The sequence below is a fragment of the Zootoca vivipara genome, chromosome 9 (assembly GCF_965207765.1).
Source record: "Zootoca vivipara chromosome 9, rZooViv2.hap1.1, whole genome shotgun sequence".
Taxonomy (NCBI): Eukaryota; Metazoa; Chordata; class Lepidosauria; order Squamata; family Lacertidae; genus Zootoca; species Zootoca vivipara.
The window spans coordinates 54,676,408-54,698,164 of record NC_142592.1 but is presented as its reverse complement, the minus strand read 5'-3'; the positions used below and the strand labels follow the sequence as shown (position 1 = coordinate 54,698,164).

General features: G+C 42.2%; 1 protein-coding gene across 10 annotated transcripts; it reads left to right on the top strand.

Annotated features, from left to right (window-relative positions):
• The first annotated feature begins 16 nt into the window (after nt 1-16).
• Nucleotides 17-21,634, top strand: RAD52 (RAD52 DNA repair protein). 10 transcript variants are annotated; one of them, XM_088652380.1, is made up of 13 exons: nt 155-295; nt 6,335-6,475; nt 7,817-7,890; nt 8,735-8,844; nt 9,644-9,737; nt 12,012-12,079; nt 12,571-12,689; nt 12,786-12,861; nt 14,804-14,991; nt 17,052-17,185; nt 18,342-18,419; nt 19,278-19,493; nt 19,891-21,634. In XM_088652380.1, exons 5-13 carry the CDS (start codon nt 9,689-9,691, stop codon nt 19,950-19,952), a joined length of 990 nt encoding a protein of 329 aa, XP_088508506.1. In that variant the 5' UTR covers nt 155-295; nt 6,335-6,475; nt 7,817-7,890; nt 8,735-8,844; nt 9,644-9,688; the 3' UTR covers nt 19,953-21,634. The 10 variants fall into 10 exon arrangements, with proteins under 10 accessions (XP_088508502.1, XP_088508506.1, XP_060135966.2 ...); XM_088652372.1 differs by having other exon boundaries at nt 167-295; nt 8,735-8,836; XM_088652375.1 differs by having other exon boundaries at nt 278-295; nt 6,360-6,475; nt 8,735-8,836.
• Nucleotides 21,635-21,757: the final 123 nt, after the last annotated feature.

Sequence of the window (21,757 nt, the reverse complement as noted above, 5' to 3'; positions counted from 1 at the left end):
CCCCTCGCCAATCCACGCCGCCTTCTGCCAGACACGTCCCAGATTCCTGGTCTGCCCCCCTGTCTCCCTCTCGCCGCCGCCACACACCACTGGCGGGGCCGCTCCAATTCTGACTCGCGCGGGCTCGCTACGTAGAGGCTCCTCCCACGGGCTCAGGGCGAGGTATTGCGCAAGCGCGCCCGCCGCGGGCGGGAAGTTTGCCTTAGTTCGCTTGCCGTAGCGGCCCCCCTGACTGAAGAGTTGGCGCTGGGAGGAGGTTCTGTTTTGGCTGCCGTTGCCCGCCATTCACGTGCAGGTAACTGGAGGGCGGAAGTCGCCAGTTTACACAAAGGGGGGGGAGGTTCATTGCGCGCCTTTGCCCTTCCCGGCCCCGCGCAAAAGGCTCTCTCTCGTCCCTGTATTTCTATCTTCGACGCCCGAAATGGTAACGCCGCGTTGGTCAGGGCGAACCTTCGTTGGGGTTTCCGAGAGGAAAATCGTCTCACGGGGTAGGGGGCTTAAGAGGTAACCCTGCTCTGCAGCGCAAATCCCCAGAGTCTCTTGCAAGTCAGTGCAAATACGTTTTTTAAAAAATTATATATTCATTTACAACCCGCCTTTTCTCCCCTGACAGGGACTCAAAGCGGCTTGCAGATAACACAGGAACAGTTAAAAACATTGGGGGAGGGAAATCATTTAAAAAAACAATTAAGCATTATTATAATTAAAGTTCCTCCCCTCTAGCGAAGTTTACAACAATGATTAACAAACATATGCAACTCAGCCTTATAAATCAATGTTAAAAACACAGATCTATAACACACACTCTCTCTAATTTAAAAGTAGGTTTGTGGTAGGGAGAATGTCCAGAGTTATATATGGTTGCAACCATTATGAAATTATCTCAGCTATGTGTTTATGCACATAGAAGAAGTGTTTATGCTCAGAGAAGCTATGAGCTATGCCATGCAGGGCCACCCAAGATGGACAGGTCATAGTGGAGAGTTTTGACTAAACGTGATCCACCTGGAGAAGGAACTGGCAAGCCACTCCAGTATCCCTGCCAAGAAAACTCCATGGACAAAGACAACAGGCATATAAAAGTTATGACGCTGGAAGATGAGCCCCTCAGGTCGGAAGGCGTCCAACATGCTACTGAGGAAGAGCGGAGGACAAGTACAAGTAGATTCAGAGCTGATGAAGCGGCTGGGCCAAAGCCGAAAGGACGCTCAGTTGCGGATATGCCTGGAAGCGAAAGGAAAGTCCGATGCTGTAAAGAAAAATATTGCATAGGAACCTGGAATGTAAGAACCATGAATGGAGGTAAGCTGGATGTGGTCAAAAATGAGATGACAAGAATAAATATCGACATCCTGGGCATCAGTGAACTAAAATGGAAGGGAATGGGCGAATTCAGTTCGGGTGACTATCATATCTACTACTGTGGGCAAGAATCCTGTAGTAGAAATGGAGTGGCCCTCATAGTCAACAAAAGAGTGGCAAAAGCTGTAATGGGATGCAATCTCAAAAATGACAGAATGATCTCGATACGAATCCAAGGCAGACCTTTTAACATCACAGTAATCCAAGTTTATGCACCAACTACCGGAGCTGAAGAAAGTGAAATTGACCAATTCTATGAAGACCTACAACACCTTCTAGAAATGACACCAAAGAAGGATGTTCTTCTCATTACAGGGGATTGGAATGCTAAAGTAGGGAATCAAGAGATAAAAGGAACAACTGGCAAGTTTGGCCTTGGAGTTCAAAATGAAGCAGGGCAAAGGCTAATAGAGTTCTGTCAAGAGAACAAGCTGGTCATCACAAACACTCTCTTCCAACAACACAAGAGACGACTCTACACATGGATATCACCAAATGGGCAGCATCGAAATCAGATTGATTATATTCTCTGCAGCCAAAGATGGAGAAGCTCTATACAATCAGCAAAAACAAGACCTGGAGCTGACTGTAACTCAGATCATCAGCTTCTTATAGCAAAATTCCAGCTTAAACTGAAGAAAGTAGGAAAAACCACTGGGCCAGTAAGATACAATCTGAATCAAATCCCTTATGAATACACAGTGGAAGTGAGGAACAGGTTTAAGGATTTAGATTTGGTGGACAGAGTGCCTGAAGAACTATGGATGGAGGCTCGTAACATTATACAGGAGGCAGCAACGAAAACCATCCCAAGGAAAAGGAAATGCAAGAAAGCAAAATGGCTGTCCAACGAGGCCTTACAAATAGCGGAGGAGAGGAGGCAAGCAAAATGCAAGGGAGATAGGGAAAGATACAGGAAACTGAATGCAGATTTCCAAAAAACAGCAAGGAGAGACAAGAGGGTCTTCTTAAATGAGCAATGCAAAGAAATAGAGGAAAACAATAGAATGGGGAAAACCAGAGATCTGTTCAAGAAAATTGGAGATATGAAAGGAACATTTCATACAAAGATTACCATAATCAAGGACAAAAGTGGTAAGGACCTAACAGAAGCAGAAGACATCAAGAAGAGGTGGCAAGAATACACAGAGGAATTATACCAGAAAGACATGGAGGTTTCGTACACCCCAGGTAGTGTGGTTGCTGACCTTGAGCCAGATATCTTGGAGAGTGAAGTCAAATGGGCCTTAGAAAGCACTGCTAATAACAAGGCCAGTGGAAGTGATGATATTCCAGCTGAACTATTTAAAATTTTAAAAGATGATGCTGTTAAGGTGCTACACCCAATATGCCAGGAAGTTTGGAAAACTCAGCAATGGCCAGAGGATTGGAGAAGATCAGTCTACATCCCAATTCCAAAGAAGGGCAGTGCCAAAGAATGCTCCAACTACCGCACAATTGCGCTCATTTCACACGCTAGCAAGGTTATGCTTAAAATTCTACAAGGCAGGCTTAGGCAGTATGTGGACCGAGAACTCCCAGAAGTGCAAGCTGGATTTCGAAAGGGCAGAGGAACCAGAGACCAAATAGCAAACATGCGCTGGATTATGGAGAAAGCTAGAGAGTTCCAGAAAAACGTCTACTTCTGCTTCATTGACTATGCAAAAGCCTTTGACTGTGTCGACCACAGCAAACTATGGCAAGTTCTTAAAGAAATGGGAGTGCCTGATCACCTCATCTGTCTCCTGAGAAATCTCTATGTGGGACAAGAAGCTACAGTTAGAACTGGATATGGAACAACTGAGTGGTTCAAAATTGGGAAAGGAGTACGACAAGGTTGTATATTGTCTCCCTGCTTATTTAACTTGTATGCAGAATTCATCATGCGAAAGGCTGGACTAGATGAATCCCAAGCCGGAATTAAGATTGCCGGAAGAAATATCAACAACCTCAGATATGCAGATGACACAACCTTGATGGCAGAAAGCGAGGAGGAATTAAAGAACCTTTTAATGAGGGTGAAAGAGGAGAGCGCAAAATATGGTCTGAAGCTCAACATCAAAAAAACCAAGATCATGGCCACTGGTCCCATCACCTCCTGGCAAATAGAAGGGGAAGAAATGGAGGCAGTGAGAGATTTTACCTTCTTGGGCTCCTTGATCACTGCAGATGGTGACAGCAGTCACGAAATTAAAAGACGCCTGCTTCTTGGGAGGAAAGCAATGACAAACCTAGACAGCATCTTAAAAAGCAGAGACATCACCTTGCCGACAAAGGTCCGTATAGTTAAAGCTATGGTTTTCCCAGTAGTGATGTATGGAAGTGAGAGCTGGACCATAAAGAAGGCTGATCGCCGAAGAATTGATGCTTTTGAATTATGGTGCTGGAGGAGACTCTTGAGAGTCCCATGGACTGCAAGAAGATCAAACCTATCCATTCTTAAGGAAATCAGCCCTGAGTGCTCCCTGGAAGGACAGATCGTGAAGCTGAGGCTCCAATACTTTGGCCACCTCATGAGAAGAGAAGAATCCTTGGAAAAGACCCTGATGTTAGGAAAGATAGAGGGCACTAGGAGAAGGGGACGTCAGAGGACAAGATGGTTGGACAGTGTTCTCGAAGCTACGAACATGAGTTTGACCAAACTGCGGGAGGCAGTGCAAGACAGGAGTGCCTGGCGTGCTATGGTCCATGGGGTCACGAAGAGTCGGACACGACTAAACGACTAAACAACAACATGTGTTTATGCATAATGCAGTGGTTTGACTTCACCCCTAGAGGCACACTCCATTGTCTCTCCAGACAGACAGATGCCAACAACTATGCATTTACCGTAGCTGAAGCCTCCCAAGAGGGAATTATGTAATCTTAATTATTCTCATAGCTAGTTTGTAGTATTCCTACTACTTCAGTTTATGGTAGTATATTATTATTTGGTTTGTTTAACTCCATTTAGCAGTGGTTAGATAGAATACTGGATATGTTATCTGAGCATGCTTGGCAATGAGTGTGAGATGAGTTGATGTATGAGTGGTTTTTGTCACTCCCAGACTGATGTAGCGAAGAGGTCTGCATCTGGCCCATTGCCCTCACATTCCATGGGTTTCTGCTGGCTACCTCTGCTGGAGATGTTGTGGGCATAGGAGCCAACTCCTAGGGGCTGAGGTCCCTTTGACACTCCCCCCCAACAAAATATTTGAGGGGGCTAGCCCCCCAAGTGGATAGCCATTGCCATTCAAATGGTGTGTGTTCACAATGCCTTGTGATCAATTATGTGGGGTGGGGCTTACCTGCTCCCCCATATTTTATTCAAGTTTGCACCCTTGGTTGTGAGTGATAGCTTATGCATATTGTTTTTTGGGGGGCGGGGACATTGGAACACCCCTCAACAGGGTGACTTCCCTACCAGCAGTGGGGTGGAAGATGGTGAACCACAGTGGATTGAGGGTTTCAATTGTTCTGTTAGTCTCATACCTTATCATGCAAAAGATTCACCACATTAGCCAAACCTACAGCCAAAGATTAGAAAAGCACTGCAAGTGCCAGAAGTGAACTAAGTCATGAGCTATGGGGAAAAGAGAACACTGCTTTTCAGTTAATGACTTCAGCACTGCCTTTGTTTAAAATAATGCTATGGTTATCCCATAAGTAATATAACTGATGGCTTCTGCTTTTAAGAGTACCATGTTTCCCGTTAGACTGATGACTTCTGAAATAATGACTACAGGAAATGCAAGTGTAAAGATACTGCGCTCCATCATAAATTTTCAGCCAACAACTTTTATTAGTCAGTTCTGGGAAATGACCCAAGTGATTATTCAAGGAGCTTTTAAATTCTCATCAATAGGAAATCCTCAGCTAAATTTTTCTTATTGCAGATTATATTTATTTAACACAACTAGCTGGCCCTGCACGCGTTGCTGTGTGTTAGTCTGTGAAATGGAGGGTAATAGCCCCCCTTCAGGTCCCCCTGAGTCGAGGCAAGATACTGTGGAGAGGGCAGGTTTCATCCCTCTGTCTCCCCTCACCCTGTTCTGACCCATCCCTGCCCTCTATTCGCCCCCCCGCATCCCCCCCCCAGGCAGGCCCCTACCTCCACTTGGCCTGGAAGGCGGCCTAGTCTGTCTGATAATGGCCGCCTTGGTGGTTTCAGTTGCTTGGTTGATGATGTCTTTTGGTTTGTGGGTGTGGCTTAGATTTCACAGAAAGGGAGGGGTGGAGGAGGGTATTACGCCACTCGAGGGCGCTGTTTGACTTGGTGGAAAACCAGGTCTATACCTGCCCAGGTGTGTGATTTGAGGGATTTTTGTCCCCAACAACGCTCGGGGAGTGGCCTGGATTGTTGTGTCAAAATTTCAGCACGGTCGGTCAAGCGGTTACGAAGAAAAGTGGAAAACGCAGTTTCACGATTTTTACATTTATATATATATATAGATTGTATACCTATTTTCCTTATATCAAAGCATTTTGCATAAGAATAAAAACATCTAGCAACATAATATAGAAGTATAACAACAATTCAGATTTTGTAAGCTTCATGGAAAATTTCCACAGCCTACCAATAAAATCTTCAACCCCCAGGTCATCATATTAATCTTAGGTGCCAACCCATAGATAAGCATTTTGTTCGACTTTACAGTACTTTGATTGCAAGGCACCTTGGGAAAAGGTGCACTACATATTTTAAACAAATAAATAAAACATGTTCAGTATGCCAACACATAGTTTTGATCTATCTTTGGGATTTCTTCCAGACTTGTGGGTGATTGCAGAGAAACTCCTCCTTGTTGCCGATTGTTTCACTTGCTGTAATGGGAATATGAGTAAGGCTTTATCTAATGATTATAGCCAACATAGGGATTTATGAGGATAGTTACTCCACAAAGCAAGCTGTGATTGTGTCAGCGCACTGAACTGAAGCTGGAAGCTCACTGGTTACCTCTGCAGTTTCTGTTTAATATTTTGTAACCCATAGGTCCTCATCAGCAGTTTTCCCATAGGGCTGCTTTGAGACGGAAGTGAAGCATGACAGGCCAGGATCTCAGCCATTTACAATTTAAAGTGGCGGGTCATCAACCTCTTTTGCCACTAACTGAATGAATGGGCCAAATTACAGGTGACTCTTGATTTACACAGGGGTTACATTCCAGGGAGGGTGCGTAAATCCAAAAAGCATATACTCAAAACATATTGAGTTCAGTTGTGGGTGGGATTGCCAAAACTTTTTTTCCTGGATGGTTGCCTCCTTTTTAATTTTTAAAAAATCTTTTTACCAAGCATGGAAACCTGAATGCACATAAGTTAAATGCACACAAGATACAAGTTACTTATAATGATAATTCTGAATGGGAAAATTTTGTAGTCTTACTACATCTTACCGGTATTTCTGTCCTTTAATATGGTAAAAAGTTTTCACAAAAAGCATAGGTGGTCTATGTAAAGTTGTTGCATTTGGAATAATAAAGCTTGGAGAATGCTTTAAAAGTGTACATTTTGTAGTAAAAACAAAAAACTAAGGAAGTGGGCTTGACGTTTCCAAAATTAAAAATGCTAGCACATTCTAATGATAGTTGTGATGTGTCACTGATGAGAGGAAAATGCTGGTGTTTAAGTGTCTTGTACCCTGAGTCTTTTCATGTTTAAAGTAGATAACCTTTGCTGATTCTTGAAAACTTGAGCATATATGCCTGTTACAGTCGCGCACACACTAGCGCAGAGGTTTTGACTGTTTTCAACCAAAAGACTGCATTCCTTCATGGGTAACCTTCCATTGGAGTACAGAGCTAAAGCCACACAGATCCACTGAAATGAACTCATTTACATACTTTTCACCTCCAGTTCACACAAATTCAGGATAATTCTGCCTTGATAGCCACTGAAAAAGGGAGTTCTCCCCGTGCACAGTGTGAAAACACAGCAAGCTGCTGATGGAGGAAGAGAACACTTTCTAACTCTGTCGTGAGCTGAACTCTAACCATGCCACTCTTCCCTCACTGCACAATTATTTCCTGCTGAGCAGTGCAGGCATATGAGGTTACAGACTTTCCAAGATCCCCCACAGCTAAACATCAGAAACTGCTAAGCAGCAGAGGATGCAGAGCTGCATTGGGGTTGGAGCTGAGAAGAGGGACAGGATCTAAGAGGAGATGGTAACAAGATGGAAAGACAGGTTTCAAGAGTATCCCTGAGTGTATTTATCTCTTTATATATGCTCTCATATATACATTCTTATATTCACATCTCATGTAGAAGTGAATAGCTGTCATTTACTCCTTACTCCTATTTAGACACGTAAAGAACACTTGGGGGAGGGGGTGTAAGAGCAAAACCTGCTACTGAGTATCCTGTCCTGCCTACTCACAATGGAGTACATTGTCTTTAATATGATTATTAAAAATTTGGTAAATAACTTTCTATTTTGATCAGATATATTGACGTTCCTATTACTTTCTTTTAGGAATGTCTGGAACAGAATTGACAAGAAATGGAATCAGCAGCAGCAATGCTAGCTCCAGTATGTGGTTTGGACAGGTCAGTTTACCATCACCTTCAGATTTGTGTGAGATTTTCTGGTGGGGCTTCAATGCAAAATCTACTATGGATAACGGCCCAGTTGAGACATAATGGGAAACCATGGCTTCAAAGTATGTGAGTGAATCTCCACAAACCTTGCTTTTTTATGCTTCTTACCCTGGGCATGGAGAAGGGGTTAGATGCTGCTGCTTTTAAATAAACCACAGTTCCCTGTTACATCCAAACTTGGGGAACTGTAGTTGGTTTAAGCTCTACATAGCAGAAGAAACATGGATCAAATCCAAAATATGGTACAAAGCCATCTTTATGAAAAGATCCCAATGTGTTTTGAATGTAAAAAGTACTCCTTTTTAGAGCAGAAAGCAGATTTTTTTTATATAAAAAACATTTCCCTAGAGAGGAGCTGGAAATCCAAAATCTGTTGGGATAATCTTAATATTTCTTTGCACTCATTTTGCTGCTGTTTATCTCACACTACAACACAAGAGTTATTACTATTTAATTCAGTTGGTGTTTGGTTACAAGGGTTGGGAAAATATATACCAGCTGAGATTTCTTTCTGATTTGGCTGAATTATACTTGAGTGCTCAGAGGGGAACTTGGGGGAACTCATGCAACAGAGTAGTTACCATTTTTAAACAATTCATGGTATTATCATAATGAAGGAGCTACCCTGGGAGGTACAATATTTCCTTTTGGATATAGCTTTCAGAGTATAACTAGATTAAAAGTTCTTGTGGGGGATGGGATTGATTGAACTAAATCAGTTGCAAGAAAGTGGGGAGAAATTAGTTATGATTATATTAGATCTTTCCATGACTGTGTGTGTGGTTTGCTTAAGTGTCAGTATACAGCAGATGAGTACCAAGCCGTCCAGGCTGCCCTGCGACAGAGATTGGGCCCAGAATACATCAGTAGCCGGCAAGCTGGAGGAGGACAGAAGGTACAAAAGTGTGTACACAGTTTTTATTTACTAGATATTGCCTATTGGTAGTGCATATTTTCCCGAATCCTTCTGGGCAGCAGTTTCCTATGCCTTTGTTTTCTCAGGAGGAGCACCATAGCAGGGTTATCTACAACTGGTGCTTGCTGAATGCTCCAATCTGCCAAGTCAGAGGCAAATTTGGCATCCACAGAGGTATCAGCATTTGTTAACGATAGTACTTTCTGGCTCTCCAGTTTGGAGAGGTGGACAGCCCTGGCTTTCGTCAAAGCGGCTCTTCCATTGCTGGCTAGGGATTTAGAGAAATAAGCGCAATACAGGGCAGACCTGGGGTATAGGATTCTTTTCACATGTAATAGCCTTTATAATTTCAAAACAAATGTGCTGAAAATCTGGTGTGCCATGCTACTGAATCATAAACCCTAGAATTTTGAACATGATGCTGAATGCTTCCTTGCCCATCTCCCTTGCAAATGCTCCATACCACTGCCTTGTGCAAGCATTCTCCAGCTGAAAATTTAATAAATTCTTATCAATTTAATATCTCAAACTCTGAACAATTAATTTTAATTTGATTTTGGTTAGATGTTTGGTTCTGTAATGTGGAACACGCTTATAAATACTAGGTGCTGATATATTGGGTGTACAATCTGTGTTCTAATTTTCTTTTGATATGATGATTCTTAGTCTGACACAGTACATGGAAGCCATGTTGCAAGTAGATGTAGATTCTGCAATAATTTAATGAGATTAGGACTCTGACCAAGAAGGATTTTTGTCACTTTTGTCCCTTCTTTCTGCTTTCAGGTTTGCTACATTGAAGGGCACAGAGTCATCAGTCTGGCCAATGAAATGTTTGGCTACAATGGCTGGGCTCATTCTGTCACTCAGCAGAATGTCGGTAAGAACCAATTTTAAGCTTCTTCCAGCTGCTTCGTGCTGCAGGTTCTATATGTGATCATAATGTTCTTGTGCAAAAGACTATCCTAACAGAGTGAAACAATAAGCAGCTGGGTGCAAATAATGGCATTGTTCCACTCAAGGAAGTTTTTGATCCAGCAGCAGCTTTCATGAATAGAAAGTGGAGAAGGCATCTTTTTCACTGATTCCTTCTTTGGCTCCTGCCTTCCTCAAAAATCTGCTCTGGAGGAGTTATGTGGGAAGTGGCATAAATGGGAACCCCCAAAGAGTTATGTGGGAAGTGGCATAAATGGGAACTGGTGAGAAGCTTGTGCCCTGCCCCATTCATGCATGGAATCGTCTGCTAGATCAGAGTTTTCCATGAACAAAACAACTCTGCTAGATGCAACACAATGTGATTATGAGTTTCCAGATCTTGAGAAAGGATGCTTCTCACATGCCACCTGGAAGCAGAATTTTCCATGGCAGTTAGAGAGGCACAGCATGAGTTGGCCTGGGGTAACCTTTGATAACATATTAAAGTGGTTTCCCCCTAAATTTAAGTTACATAGTGAATACATATAGAAAAAAGAATCGTAGCCCCAGCGGTTAACAGTTTTCATTAAATAAATAAATAAAATTAGGTGAAAACTGCAATCCTGTACAGACGGGGGAAACGTCCCCTAAGATTATGGCTGCAGCTGTCTCATCCTCAAAAGATCTGTTGTGTTGAGGGAGGACTTTTGTGGCCTAGCAACAGGAGGTTGAATGGAAAAGGCAGAAGGGAGACACTTAAGCCTTTCAGCTCAGTAACAACAACTGGAAGAATAGAACCCCCATCTCAAAAACTTCATCTAGATTACCTTAAGGATCTGAAATGATACTAGGTAACAAAAAGCTACAGCGCTGTCAGAAAAGCAAAAGGGAGAGAAACCCCAATACTATAAGCTATAAGTTATACTTCATTATAACCTTGCTTTCTGTATGGATAGATTTTCCTGTAAAAAGTATTTCAGAAAAAGATCCAATTTGCACATTCATATTTTGAAACCTATTGTGATCTTATCTGCTTTGCTAATGAATATCTCACTTTTTTTATTCCATCACATATAAAACCTTAATCCCCTCCTAGAAATTGGTAGTGTTCTGTGCGTTTAAAAATAATAATCCTGGAGAATACTCTGATCCTACAAATGTTTAATTATCGATTCTCAGCACATATTCAGTTTGTCAAGAGGATAGAGTCATAGAGATTTACAAAATAAAGACCGGTTCCTTGGGAAGCTGATTCTGTTATCTTGAATGTGATTCAGAATATCAGAAGCTGAAATTCCTCATATCCTCATAGAATATAACTACTAATGAAATTGTTTGATTTAAAAATATTTTTAAAAGTTGATGGGAAACATTATGACTTTATTAATGCAGTCTAAAACTGCATTACTATTTTCTGCAGCTGCATCACACTGCTGCCTCATGTGACTCTCTGTCCATTTGGGGTTTTTGTTTCCACCGCCTCCCCCAAATGCAGGACTTAGCATTTGCCTCTGTTGAATTTCATCTTGTAAGAATGGGGAGCTGGGCCAAAGCTATCAAGTTCATTCTGAATTTTACTCCTGTTTACTAAGGCATTAGTGACCTCTCCCAGTTTATGTCTTCTGCAAATAGATTAGCATTCCCTCCACACCTTCATTTAAATCATTGATCAAATGTTGAAGAGTCCCAGGACAGAGCCCTACATCACCTCACTCAAATCATTCATCCAGTTTGATGAGAAGCCATTGATGAACACCCTTCTGAGTATGGCTTCCAACCAGCTCTGAATCCGGCATTATTTATCAGTACACCTTCAACAAGTCTGCTAATAAAACATCATGATGAGCTTTGTCAAATGCTTTGCTGAAATAAAAATAAGTGGGTTCCACAGCATCACAGCATTCCCACAATTCGCTAAGGTCAATCATGATATCCAGTAATGTCTTAAGGGGAATTTTCAGGTCCATGTAATCTTTTATCTGAACATTATCCTCACAAGCCTCTAGTTAAGAAACCAACATTCTGCTTGGGAAATATCTCTATCCTTTCTGGTTAATTTCTTTGACAAACATTTGCATCCATGCCAACGGTGTTACGACCATATTGTAAATTCCCTATATTTTCTCCTACATCTCTTTTTACGACTGCCTAGCTACCAGTGCACAGTAATGATAGGCAGACCAATCCGGCTCCCTATGTTAGAGTAAATGGTTTTTGTTTGTTTGTTTCTTCTTCACAGATTTTGTGGATCTTAATAATGGCAAGTTCTACGTGGGGGTCTGTGCCTTTGTGAAAGTCCAACTTAAGGTAAATGGGGTGGGGAGATATCTTGATGGTGCTGGTTTTTCAGAGCCATGAAAGTAAAACGAACAGTATGCAAAAGGTACATAACAATATGACTGTTGGTGTTACTTCCTGTCGGACAAAAATGCATATTTATTGGACCTGTTACTGGTCAAAACACACATCTGTTTTTTAAGATGAAATAAGATACTGTAGGAATAAATCCTGACTTGCGTATTTGCTTTTAAACAGTGACAAGTCTTAAACTGCAATGCATGTATCCAAATGCTTTTGGTTTCCATTTTTTAGGCTGTATCTGGCAGCAGATTAGAATAGTTTGAACTAGCATAATAATTCAGGTTAGATTGACACTTGAGTCCCTGCAGACTCCAGAAAAACAGAATGTACTGGAGTGCCTGTTTAAGCTGCTTTTGCCACAAAGCAAGGTTCATTAGGATGACTATAGTCAAATCCAAATGGCCATTTTGTTCTTCTTGCGTATCCTTAAATTGCAGGATGGCTCATACCATGAAGATGTTGGCTATGGAGTAAGTGAAGGCTTGAAGTCTAAGGCTTTGTCCCTAGAAAAAGCAAGGAAGGAAGCTGTTACAGATGGACTGAAGAGGGCACTGAAGTAAGTGGCTATCAACAGAAGACATTTTGCTAGCCCGAAAGCAATGAAAAGGGGGAACTGTGTTCTAAAAGACGACCGACTCTCATCCTTTCTCAGGTGCTTTGGTAATGCTCTTGGGAATTGCATCCTGGACAAAGACTACTTGCGATCAGTGAATAAGCTTCCTCGCCAGGTATGTTACTTGGGACTTTCAAAAACTAGAATTCTGCAGTAATGGGTAAAGGTAAAGGACCCCTGTCAGTTAAGTCCAGTTGCAAACGACTCTGGGGTTGCAGCGCTCATCTCGCTTTACTGGCTGAGGGATCCGACGTTTGTCCACAGATAGTTTTTCTGGGTCATGTAGCCTGCATGACGAAACCAGAGCAGTGCATGGAAACGCCGTTTACCTTCCCGCCGAAGCAGTACCTATTTATCTACTTGCACTTCGTGCTTTCGAACTGCTAGGTTGGCAGGAGCTGGGACCAAGCAACGGGAGCTCACCCCATCACGGGGATTCGAACTGCCGACTTTCCAATCAGCAGGCCTTAGGCTTAGTGGTTTAGACCACAGCGCTGAATTCTGCTTTGAGTATAGATAATACAGACAAGAAAGGCTCCATTCTTTATTCTGCCATGCAGCAGTAAGTTCTTCTTGAATAGGTAATTTCATTCCCTGGATATTCCAGCTGAAAATTCTTCTGATTTTTTTCTGACGCACCATATGTGTGTCTTTACTTCCACTTTTTCTAATTCAAAATTCTCAATAATTTTTTTGTGTGCGTTTGTTTTCAGTTCTTCTTTTTTATATAGGGCTGTAGCCCCCATCTTCTTGTAATTCTCATTGCACCGTTTCTCCCCTCAGAGTGATCTCTTTCTAAAGTAACTAGCTTGCAGCATTGTTACATTATTTTCTTAAGCCTGTTTTCACAAGGACGAATGGCTAACGAATGAATCCGAGCTCCGTTTGGGCTGGGGATAGAGGGGGCTTGGATTGGTTGCATGTGCCCCTTTGCCAACCACCGCCTTCAGAATAGTACCAGCATTACTCCGCTGGTACAGAGCAGAATGGAATTCCTCCTGGTGGCAGCCAGCACAAAACCCTTAATGGGGTGTGGTGGTACTTAGCCATCCCTGGATACATTGGGTTCTAGGGCCAGCCCTGCTGCCATCCCACAACAGCATTGGGCTTGACCCCCACCTGCTGCCCTAGCTGCTGTGCCCAAGAGGTTTGCAGGTGCAGTAGTAGCCCTACCAGTCTATAAAGCCTTACTGGTTTGGATTGCTCTCTAAACCATTCAATTAAATCTATCTGAGATGTTACAAATTGTTACATCCTTTTTTCAGAAAAAGGTCCTTCTCTTGCCTCGAAACAGCTTCATCTCCAGTCATCATTACTAATTGGACTCTTCTACAACCACCCCACCCCAATGAATCATCATTTAAGATGCTGCATTCTGGTCGACCCATCCTTCACACATCTACAGTATTCCTTACTGACTGCAGCCCATAGTGTGTCACCTAAATTGGCACTCTGTCAAAGAGGGCAGAGTATGCTCTTGACTGTGCTGAATTGAAAGCTGCAGATAGGCAGAAATGTTCATGTTTACTGATTTCTACAGCACTCCCCGGCTGTTAATCTGTAGTTTTCTTCATCCGTTCTTTCTCCGTCTGTTTTAAAATTAACACCTAGGCTGCTTTAAGAGGGGGGGGGGAATCTACGTCACTGAAAATTGCAAGGAAACAAAGCTGATCCACAAAGTACATGTTGACAGAGTTGGTGTTGGTTACTAAACATGAGGATGATGATGATGCTATTTATTTATTTATTTATTTGTACCCCACCCATCTGGCTGGGTTTCCCCAGCCACTCTGGGCGGCTTCCAACAAAGATTAAAAATACATTAAAATGTCACACATTAAAAACTTCCCTAAACAGGGCTGCCTTCAGTTGTCTTCTAATACCCACATTGGTTGAGTTCACAGCACCAGGCCAAAACTTGGTTGTGAACAGGCAAAGTGTTCCAGGAAAGCAATTTGTCTCCTGGGCAACATGACAGATGAGTCTGTGAAATGTTTCCATTACATTCTGAAGTTTTGTAGCTACTGAAAGGCTGTTTGTTTTATTCCTGTTACTAGATGCCCCCAGATTTTGATTTGAGCAATGCTAAAAGACAGGATTTTGAGCCTGCTATAGAAAAGGCAAGATACAATAGCTGCTTGAAGAAGACAAGCGAAGACCACCAGCAGTTTTCTACAGCGACTCCTGTCAAAACTGAGCAGTTAGAATCTTCTTTGAGTACTGCTGAACAAGATCAGCAAAGCAGGTTGGAGATCTAATACACTAGATACGTAAGCTTATACAGTAAACCCGCAATTTATGCACATTTAACTTGTGCCCATTCAGCTTTACTCGCTTGGCAAAAATAAATAAAAGCAATGAAAAAGAGTGGCTGGCTGGCCGGGGCAAAAAAGACTGGTAATCTCACCCACCATTTAACCCAGTGTGTTTTGACTCCTTGGAACCTGACCTCTGCTTAGATTGCGAACTTACTGTAGTCTTAATTGCTAATGCTTTGTATAAAAAGGTAAAGGGACCCCTGACCATTAGGTCCAGTCGTGACCAACTCTGGGGTTGCGCGCTCATCTCGCATTATTGGCCGAGGGAGCCAGCGTATAGCTTCCAGGTCATGTGGCCAGCATGACAAAGCCGCTTCTGGGTTATGCTTTGTATATTCTGGGTTATGCTTTGTATATTCTGTAGCAAAAAATGGAGAATTTTGCTTACCTTCATGAATTCTAGTTTTTTGCCAGACAGTAGTCCATGATACTGAGATTCTTTCCTCCCTGTCCACCGGGAGGCAGGCTCTTTTCCCTAGAAGAACACATTTGGTTGGGCTAGGAAATGCTTCCCACTTCCTTCCTCAAACCAGACCCTGACAACACAGTGAGAATAAGAGAAGCACACTGGCACCCAACCCATGACCTAATTTCCATGCCAGAATCCAGACCTGAAGAAACCTGGCAAGTAAGGAAAATAATCTTTAACGGAGGTGTGCAATTTTTTCTGTTCTTCCAACTTGTCACCATCCAGTGGTCTCTAACCCAGGAGCTTAACAAAGCAGTGCTCCAAATGCCCAGGGAGGGAGGGAGATCAGGATTCTTGCTAGCAGCATACATTGAAGCACCCTTTTACTAAAGGCTGCATCTACAGATGCAAAAACTTAAATTCTGTGCAGGGATGAACAGGTGGCTTCTCTATGCAGCACACTGGAGACTCAAATAGCCCATGAAGTAGCATATTCTTTGAAGAAATGCAGCAGGGTACCAGGTCTGTGCAACTATCTAGTACTCGGGAGCCAAGCCAGCTTCTGTATCCTTGCTCAGGAAATAAAGACTTTGGCTTGTACGGAGTTGAAGTTTACTTCCAGATGTTGCAATCTGCAGTCTAAATGAAGGTGGTCCTTGACACACCAAGGGAGACAGCCACCAGTTCTTTCTGCCTCTACCTGCAATGAAACTCTTGAGTAGGATTTTGCCATGGTGGGTTAGGAGGCCTCCCCTATGAATGAGGCCTGCTATGAGTACAAGAATTCTGGTACATGCAGGTATGTTACAGGTAGGTAGCCGTGTTGGTCTGAGTCGAAGCAAAATAAAAAAATTCCTTCAGTAGCACCTTAAAGACCAACTAAGTTTATATTTTGGTATGAGCTTTCGTGTGCATGCACACTTCTTCAGATACACCTGATGGACTTCCATTTCATGCGGCTCAATGTGGTGCCTTCCATAGTTCTAGTTACAGGTAGGTAGCCGTGTTGGTCTGAAGAAGTGTGCATGCACACGAAAGCTCATACCAAAATATAAACTTAGTTGGTCTTTAAGGTGCTACTGAAGGAATTTTTTTATTATGCAGGTATGTGTTCCTGAGAGCAATGGAAGTAATAAACTTTTCTTCAGATACACAACTGCTCAGGGTTCCTTTCAGTACAACCTGCAGACCACAAGTTTAATCACAACTCTTTTCCCTGAACAATTTTTTAGAAGTCAGGGCAGACTATAAACTAGTGTTCATTCACTGAGATGGCAGGAGAAAGACTGGCTTGTGAGAAGTACTTCCTAGTATAACCTTAGGCCAAGTCTTCTAGGATAAAGCCTTCCTTTATGGATTGCTTTATGGACCACTGGATGCATTCAAGTAGACAGAATAGGAAATCTGAGGCAAGGGAAGGTCTGTAGCTGAATAAATTATGCAGATTACGTGTGAATGTAGTTACACAGCCCTGGGTTATTGCCATATATGCTGAAGTGTCACCCACCCCCAGTTATATTGTCTACTCTGAGCAAGTGTGGTTATGAAATGGGGGTTTAGTCCTGTATTCTCTTGTAGTGAGGTCTTGCTGAGTGATGCAACATACTACCGGAAGTTGCGGCAGAAACAACTTCAGCAGCAGTTCAGACAGCAGATGCAGAAGAAACAGCAAATCCAGTCCACTACTCCAGTTTGTGAACCTAGAGATCAAGGTAAAATGCTAGTAAAATGCAGCATCCGCTGCACTGCAAAGAAGCTCAGAATGGGCAGATGAAGCGCCTAAGTAACAGGGCTAATTCTTTCCTGCCATGTTAACTGTGTCACTGTAAGAGCTGAAAGTGAGATATTAAACAAGTGTGTTTTCCCTGGATATGACTCTTTAAAGAGGTCAAAATGAGGGCTTAACCCAAACTTTAATCTGCTGCTGCTGCTTTGACTAGCATCTGAGGAGGGGGAGGGGTTACTTTTTTGAAACGATATCATTTGACTGGTTTTGTGTCCCATTAATTTTTATGCAGTGCTGCATTTTTAGAGATTGAATTTTCCTGGCTAAATAAATGGCAGCAGAAACTTTTCTGTCCCATATTGCTGAATGTGTTAAAGAAGATATTTCCTTCCAGTGCTGGTGTCAATTTTTGTTTGTCAAGTAGTTACATCTCACTTCATTTAGCATTGTGAAAAAGGCACCTATTATTGAAGGTTTCATAAAATGTAGATATAATTATTTAATGCATCAGTTAAAACAAAAAATATATATAATCAGCAGACCTAATATATTTTTGAAATAGTGCCTTGACCCAACCTGTAAAAGTAAGTAGCAATATTAATAAAACCCATTAATAAGGTGATTGTCAGATTAGGGACTTGTTTTAATGTTGGTGTTTGTAAGCCCAATTCATCTGTAAGGCCCAACTAAGATGGCAGAACAGTGCAGCAGTCAGATTTGTGAGGGAGATGGGGAGAGCAGCTGGTATATCAGTCTGGGTCCAGGCTGGGTTAGAGCATATTAATAAGAACACCTATACAGTATGTTGTTATTAATAGTTGGAATAACCATCTTTCTCCATATTGAGCTAAATTCAGATATGTTGGCATTCCTTGGATGAAATGGAAATCAATAGCTTATTCATGCTGGGTCATTTAGGCAAGTCCTTTTTTGTCCCTATGATGTGGGACAATTCTTGTGAAGAATATTATTTGTTCCATTATCGATAAAGCCCAAACCATCACTATCCTGTCTCTCCCCCACCCCCATCAGCCTAGGAAGACAGCTTATGCATTATTTCTATGCAAATAATCTAAATCCAGAAAAATTTGTACTCTTCCACTAATCTCAGTCATATTAAGCTTCTCTTTTATCTTGTCCAGAAGCATGTGCTCTTCCTGCTATTAAGCATAGCACTTCAGCACAGCTGGAACCCGCTGTGGAAGAGGAGTTCCTTGCAGGTGGGTGAGGGTTGTTGGTTCTTTTAGGTATTTTATACCATATTTTCAGGGAAACATGCTATTAATATGGGTCGCAAATAAGAATCTCAGGGCCGTGGGTTTGAGTCCCATGTTGGGCAAAAGATTCCTGCACTGTCAGGGGTTGGACTAGATGACCCTTGTAGTCCCTTCCTATGATGGTTCAGTTACAACAGCCAAGTCTTTAAAGCCTGCTCAAAAGCAGAAAACAAAGTGCACCACCTCTGGGAGGAGATCCATGGTGACAGGTCTGCCACTGAAAACCCCCATCTCTTGTGCTCACCAGACTTGAAGTCTTTACCAGCAAATCTGCAGGAAGAGCCTCTGCAGTTTATCTTACTAACTGGTCCCAAGTCGTTTACAGCTTTAAACATAATAACCACTTTAGCTCCCCAAATGCAGTAGGAACCAGTCCAGCTGATATAGTCAAGTTGGCTCCCATGAACAACCAGTAGCCACATTTCTGTAAGAACTACAGCTTCCAAAAACAGGCCCACGCAGTGTGTATTTTAGTAAGTCTTGCTGTAACTTAATGACTATGGCTGGTTCACACTCTTGCAGCATTTCAGGCAACAGTTAGTGCAGGACAAAGATTCTCCTTCCCCCATACCACCACCTGAGAGAAGAAACAGATGGAGGCCCTTTGCAAGGCAAAATCAGTGGGCACAGGAGGAATAAGTGCCCCCCTGTGTTCTTATGATTGCAAAACTCAAGCTTGGGATTTCGTGTTTGCTGACACAATGTCTAGTTCCACCGTTAGTTTTAGTCCAGTAGCAGTCAAGACATGGAACGGAAAGGTCAGCAGCTGACCCTTCACTGTTAATGTTCAATTTGTTCCAGATGACCCTGAGCTTTGGGACTTATCTTTGGAGGCCACTGACCTCAGTGTTACCAATCACAGCACGGCAGCTGCGCCAGCCCAACACCCAGGCACACCTCGTGGGCAGTATGACATTATGACACGCAGCAGAACGCCACAAAAAATAAATAACCAGAGGCCCTGTGCAAAACCTGCCCTGCAGCATCCCTCTACTAGCCCTCGACCTCACATACCAGGTAAGTTTAAGAGGTGGAGAAGCAAATGTAGACAGCAGCAAAAACTGGGTAATATAGGGTGGTGGTTTGTAGACAATGGGGCAAGCATGTATATCTATTTTAGCTTAGCACACTCATATTGCAAATCATCTAAGCTACCTCTGAATCTTGTGGTGCCCAACAATGAGCAGTCAGATTTCTTGCTATACTTTTTTGGTGCTTTCGGTCTCAAAGCCTCCAATAATTCTGCAACTTGCGTCGAAGTAAAGGTGTTTTAAGATGCAGTTCTAAGTTCAGGCTTTGCGCACTTTACAGAGAAATGGTCTCTTGAAGAGAGAGAACAAAAGTAGGTAATATCTCAGTTGTGTAAGAGACTTGTAAAGAAAGTTCTCCTAGAAACAATTGTTTCCTGTTTTAGCTGAGTGCAGCCCATACAGAAGGAGCCAAGGGATAAAGAAGAGAAGGCTGGAGCCTGCATAGCGGAAGGTGAATGACTTGACTGTGGTGCTTTATCTGTTCAGGTTTCAGAATGCAATTTGCACTCAGAAGTTTCAGAATGGAGACTATTCAGACCTCACTATATCAGGCACTAAACAGGGAAAAGGTTGTGCTCATGATTTTTCAGAATTTGAAAGTTTAAAACATTGCTTTCCATCAACTGTATCTCCAGAAAAGAATACCAGTATTTTATCCCATTAAGATTAACAGATGAAATTACATATCGAAATACAAAACATTGCTGTATTCTTAACTCCCTTTATTGTAATAGGAAGGAATCCATTTTAATAAGGCTGCATCTTCTAAAGCAAGGCAAACTATTTTTGTACTATTTGCCCTTTCCCTCAGGAAAAAAATTAATAGAACCAAAAGTTAAGGAATGTAACAACATTTTTAAAATGTACACTGAAACAAGTTTCGTGTAACGTTAATAGTAATTTACTTTTGTGAAATGAAAAGTTTTTAAAGGCTACGATGCTAGTATGCTAATTATGCAATGTGAATCCTGTTTATTAAAGTGGTTAAATTAAAGCTTTTCATTCAGAAAAGCTGTGTGTTTTTACGTCCCACTGTATGAAGACTGGAGCCAGCCACACATACTTTTATCATATTTCCATTGTTCTCTTTCAAATAAAGAAAAATGTTGGAGGCTAATAGTTGGACACGAAGCTTACTAAAGAGGTTCGGAATTTATATACAGGCGACAGCCATTTTGCATGCATCCAATTGATCTGTGACCGCTAACACCTGGGTCCTTTTGGACCTGGAATGGGGCGGGCCTATGCATGTGCTGGCGCTTGTGGGGGCCAGGACTGGAATCACTGTGCAAAATGGTTGCTGCCTGGGTTGAATCTTCCTCCTCAGAACCAGTCAAGAGTAGAGGAAAGATGCTGTATTTTGGCATATACAGTTTATAAGTTATATATGTGGCTGGAGGACTTTTCTGGGTAATTAGGACTATCTTCTGCAGTGTGTTTTGGTAAAAGCAAATTATTTACATTGGTGAGGCAAGGCCAACAAAACATTTAATAGGTCAACATCAACAGTCTTAGATGGTTTACTGGCACAACCGCACAGTGTAAACTGATTACTACCAAATTGCCCATTCTGGATTTCTATTATGGAAATGTTATCGGTGGAAAGATCTTTTCAAAAAGTATAGGTTGACATGGCTTTATTAGGCAGAATGAGATGACTGCCACGGGCAGCAGATACTGTGGGACACAGCTGTGCGGACCATGTGGCCCCATACTAGCTTGCTGTTCTCAGAAGCAGTGGGAGATGCTGTGTTCTGTTTCCACTGTTAAAAAAAATGATTTAACTTCCAGCCTTCTGTACATAATTTTTTATGTATCTTTACAGCCTACGAAGGAATAAGTTGCTGCCTGGTGCCATGCAAACGTTAAGTCTGGTATCTTAGGCATACGTGTGCAAATCTTTTGAAATATGCTCAAGTATGGCTGTATGTGATAGAAGCTCAAAATTAGCAGGCATGCTATGTTTCTACAAGAGTGGAGAAAAAGCACAGGTTGTGGAATTTAGTTTTCAGATAATTTCAAGTTTTGTTTTGATAAAAAAAAACTTTCTACCCCTTATTGTTGCAAAAGATGTGCTTCTGCTGAAGTCTCAGAAACCAAATAATAAAATTTCAAGTATTATTTAAATATTTGGTTGAAGGCACCTGCGCTCCTTCAAACTCAAATGACTTTGTTAACAATGATGCAAGTGGGAGTAACAAGAGCTCACTAACAATTGTTAAGCTTCGGGCACAGGGGGAACCAAGGCCA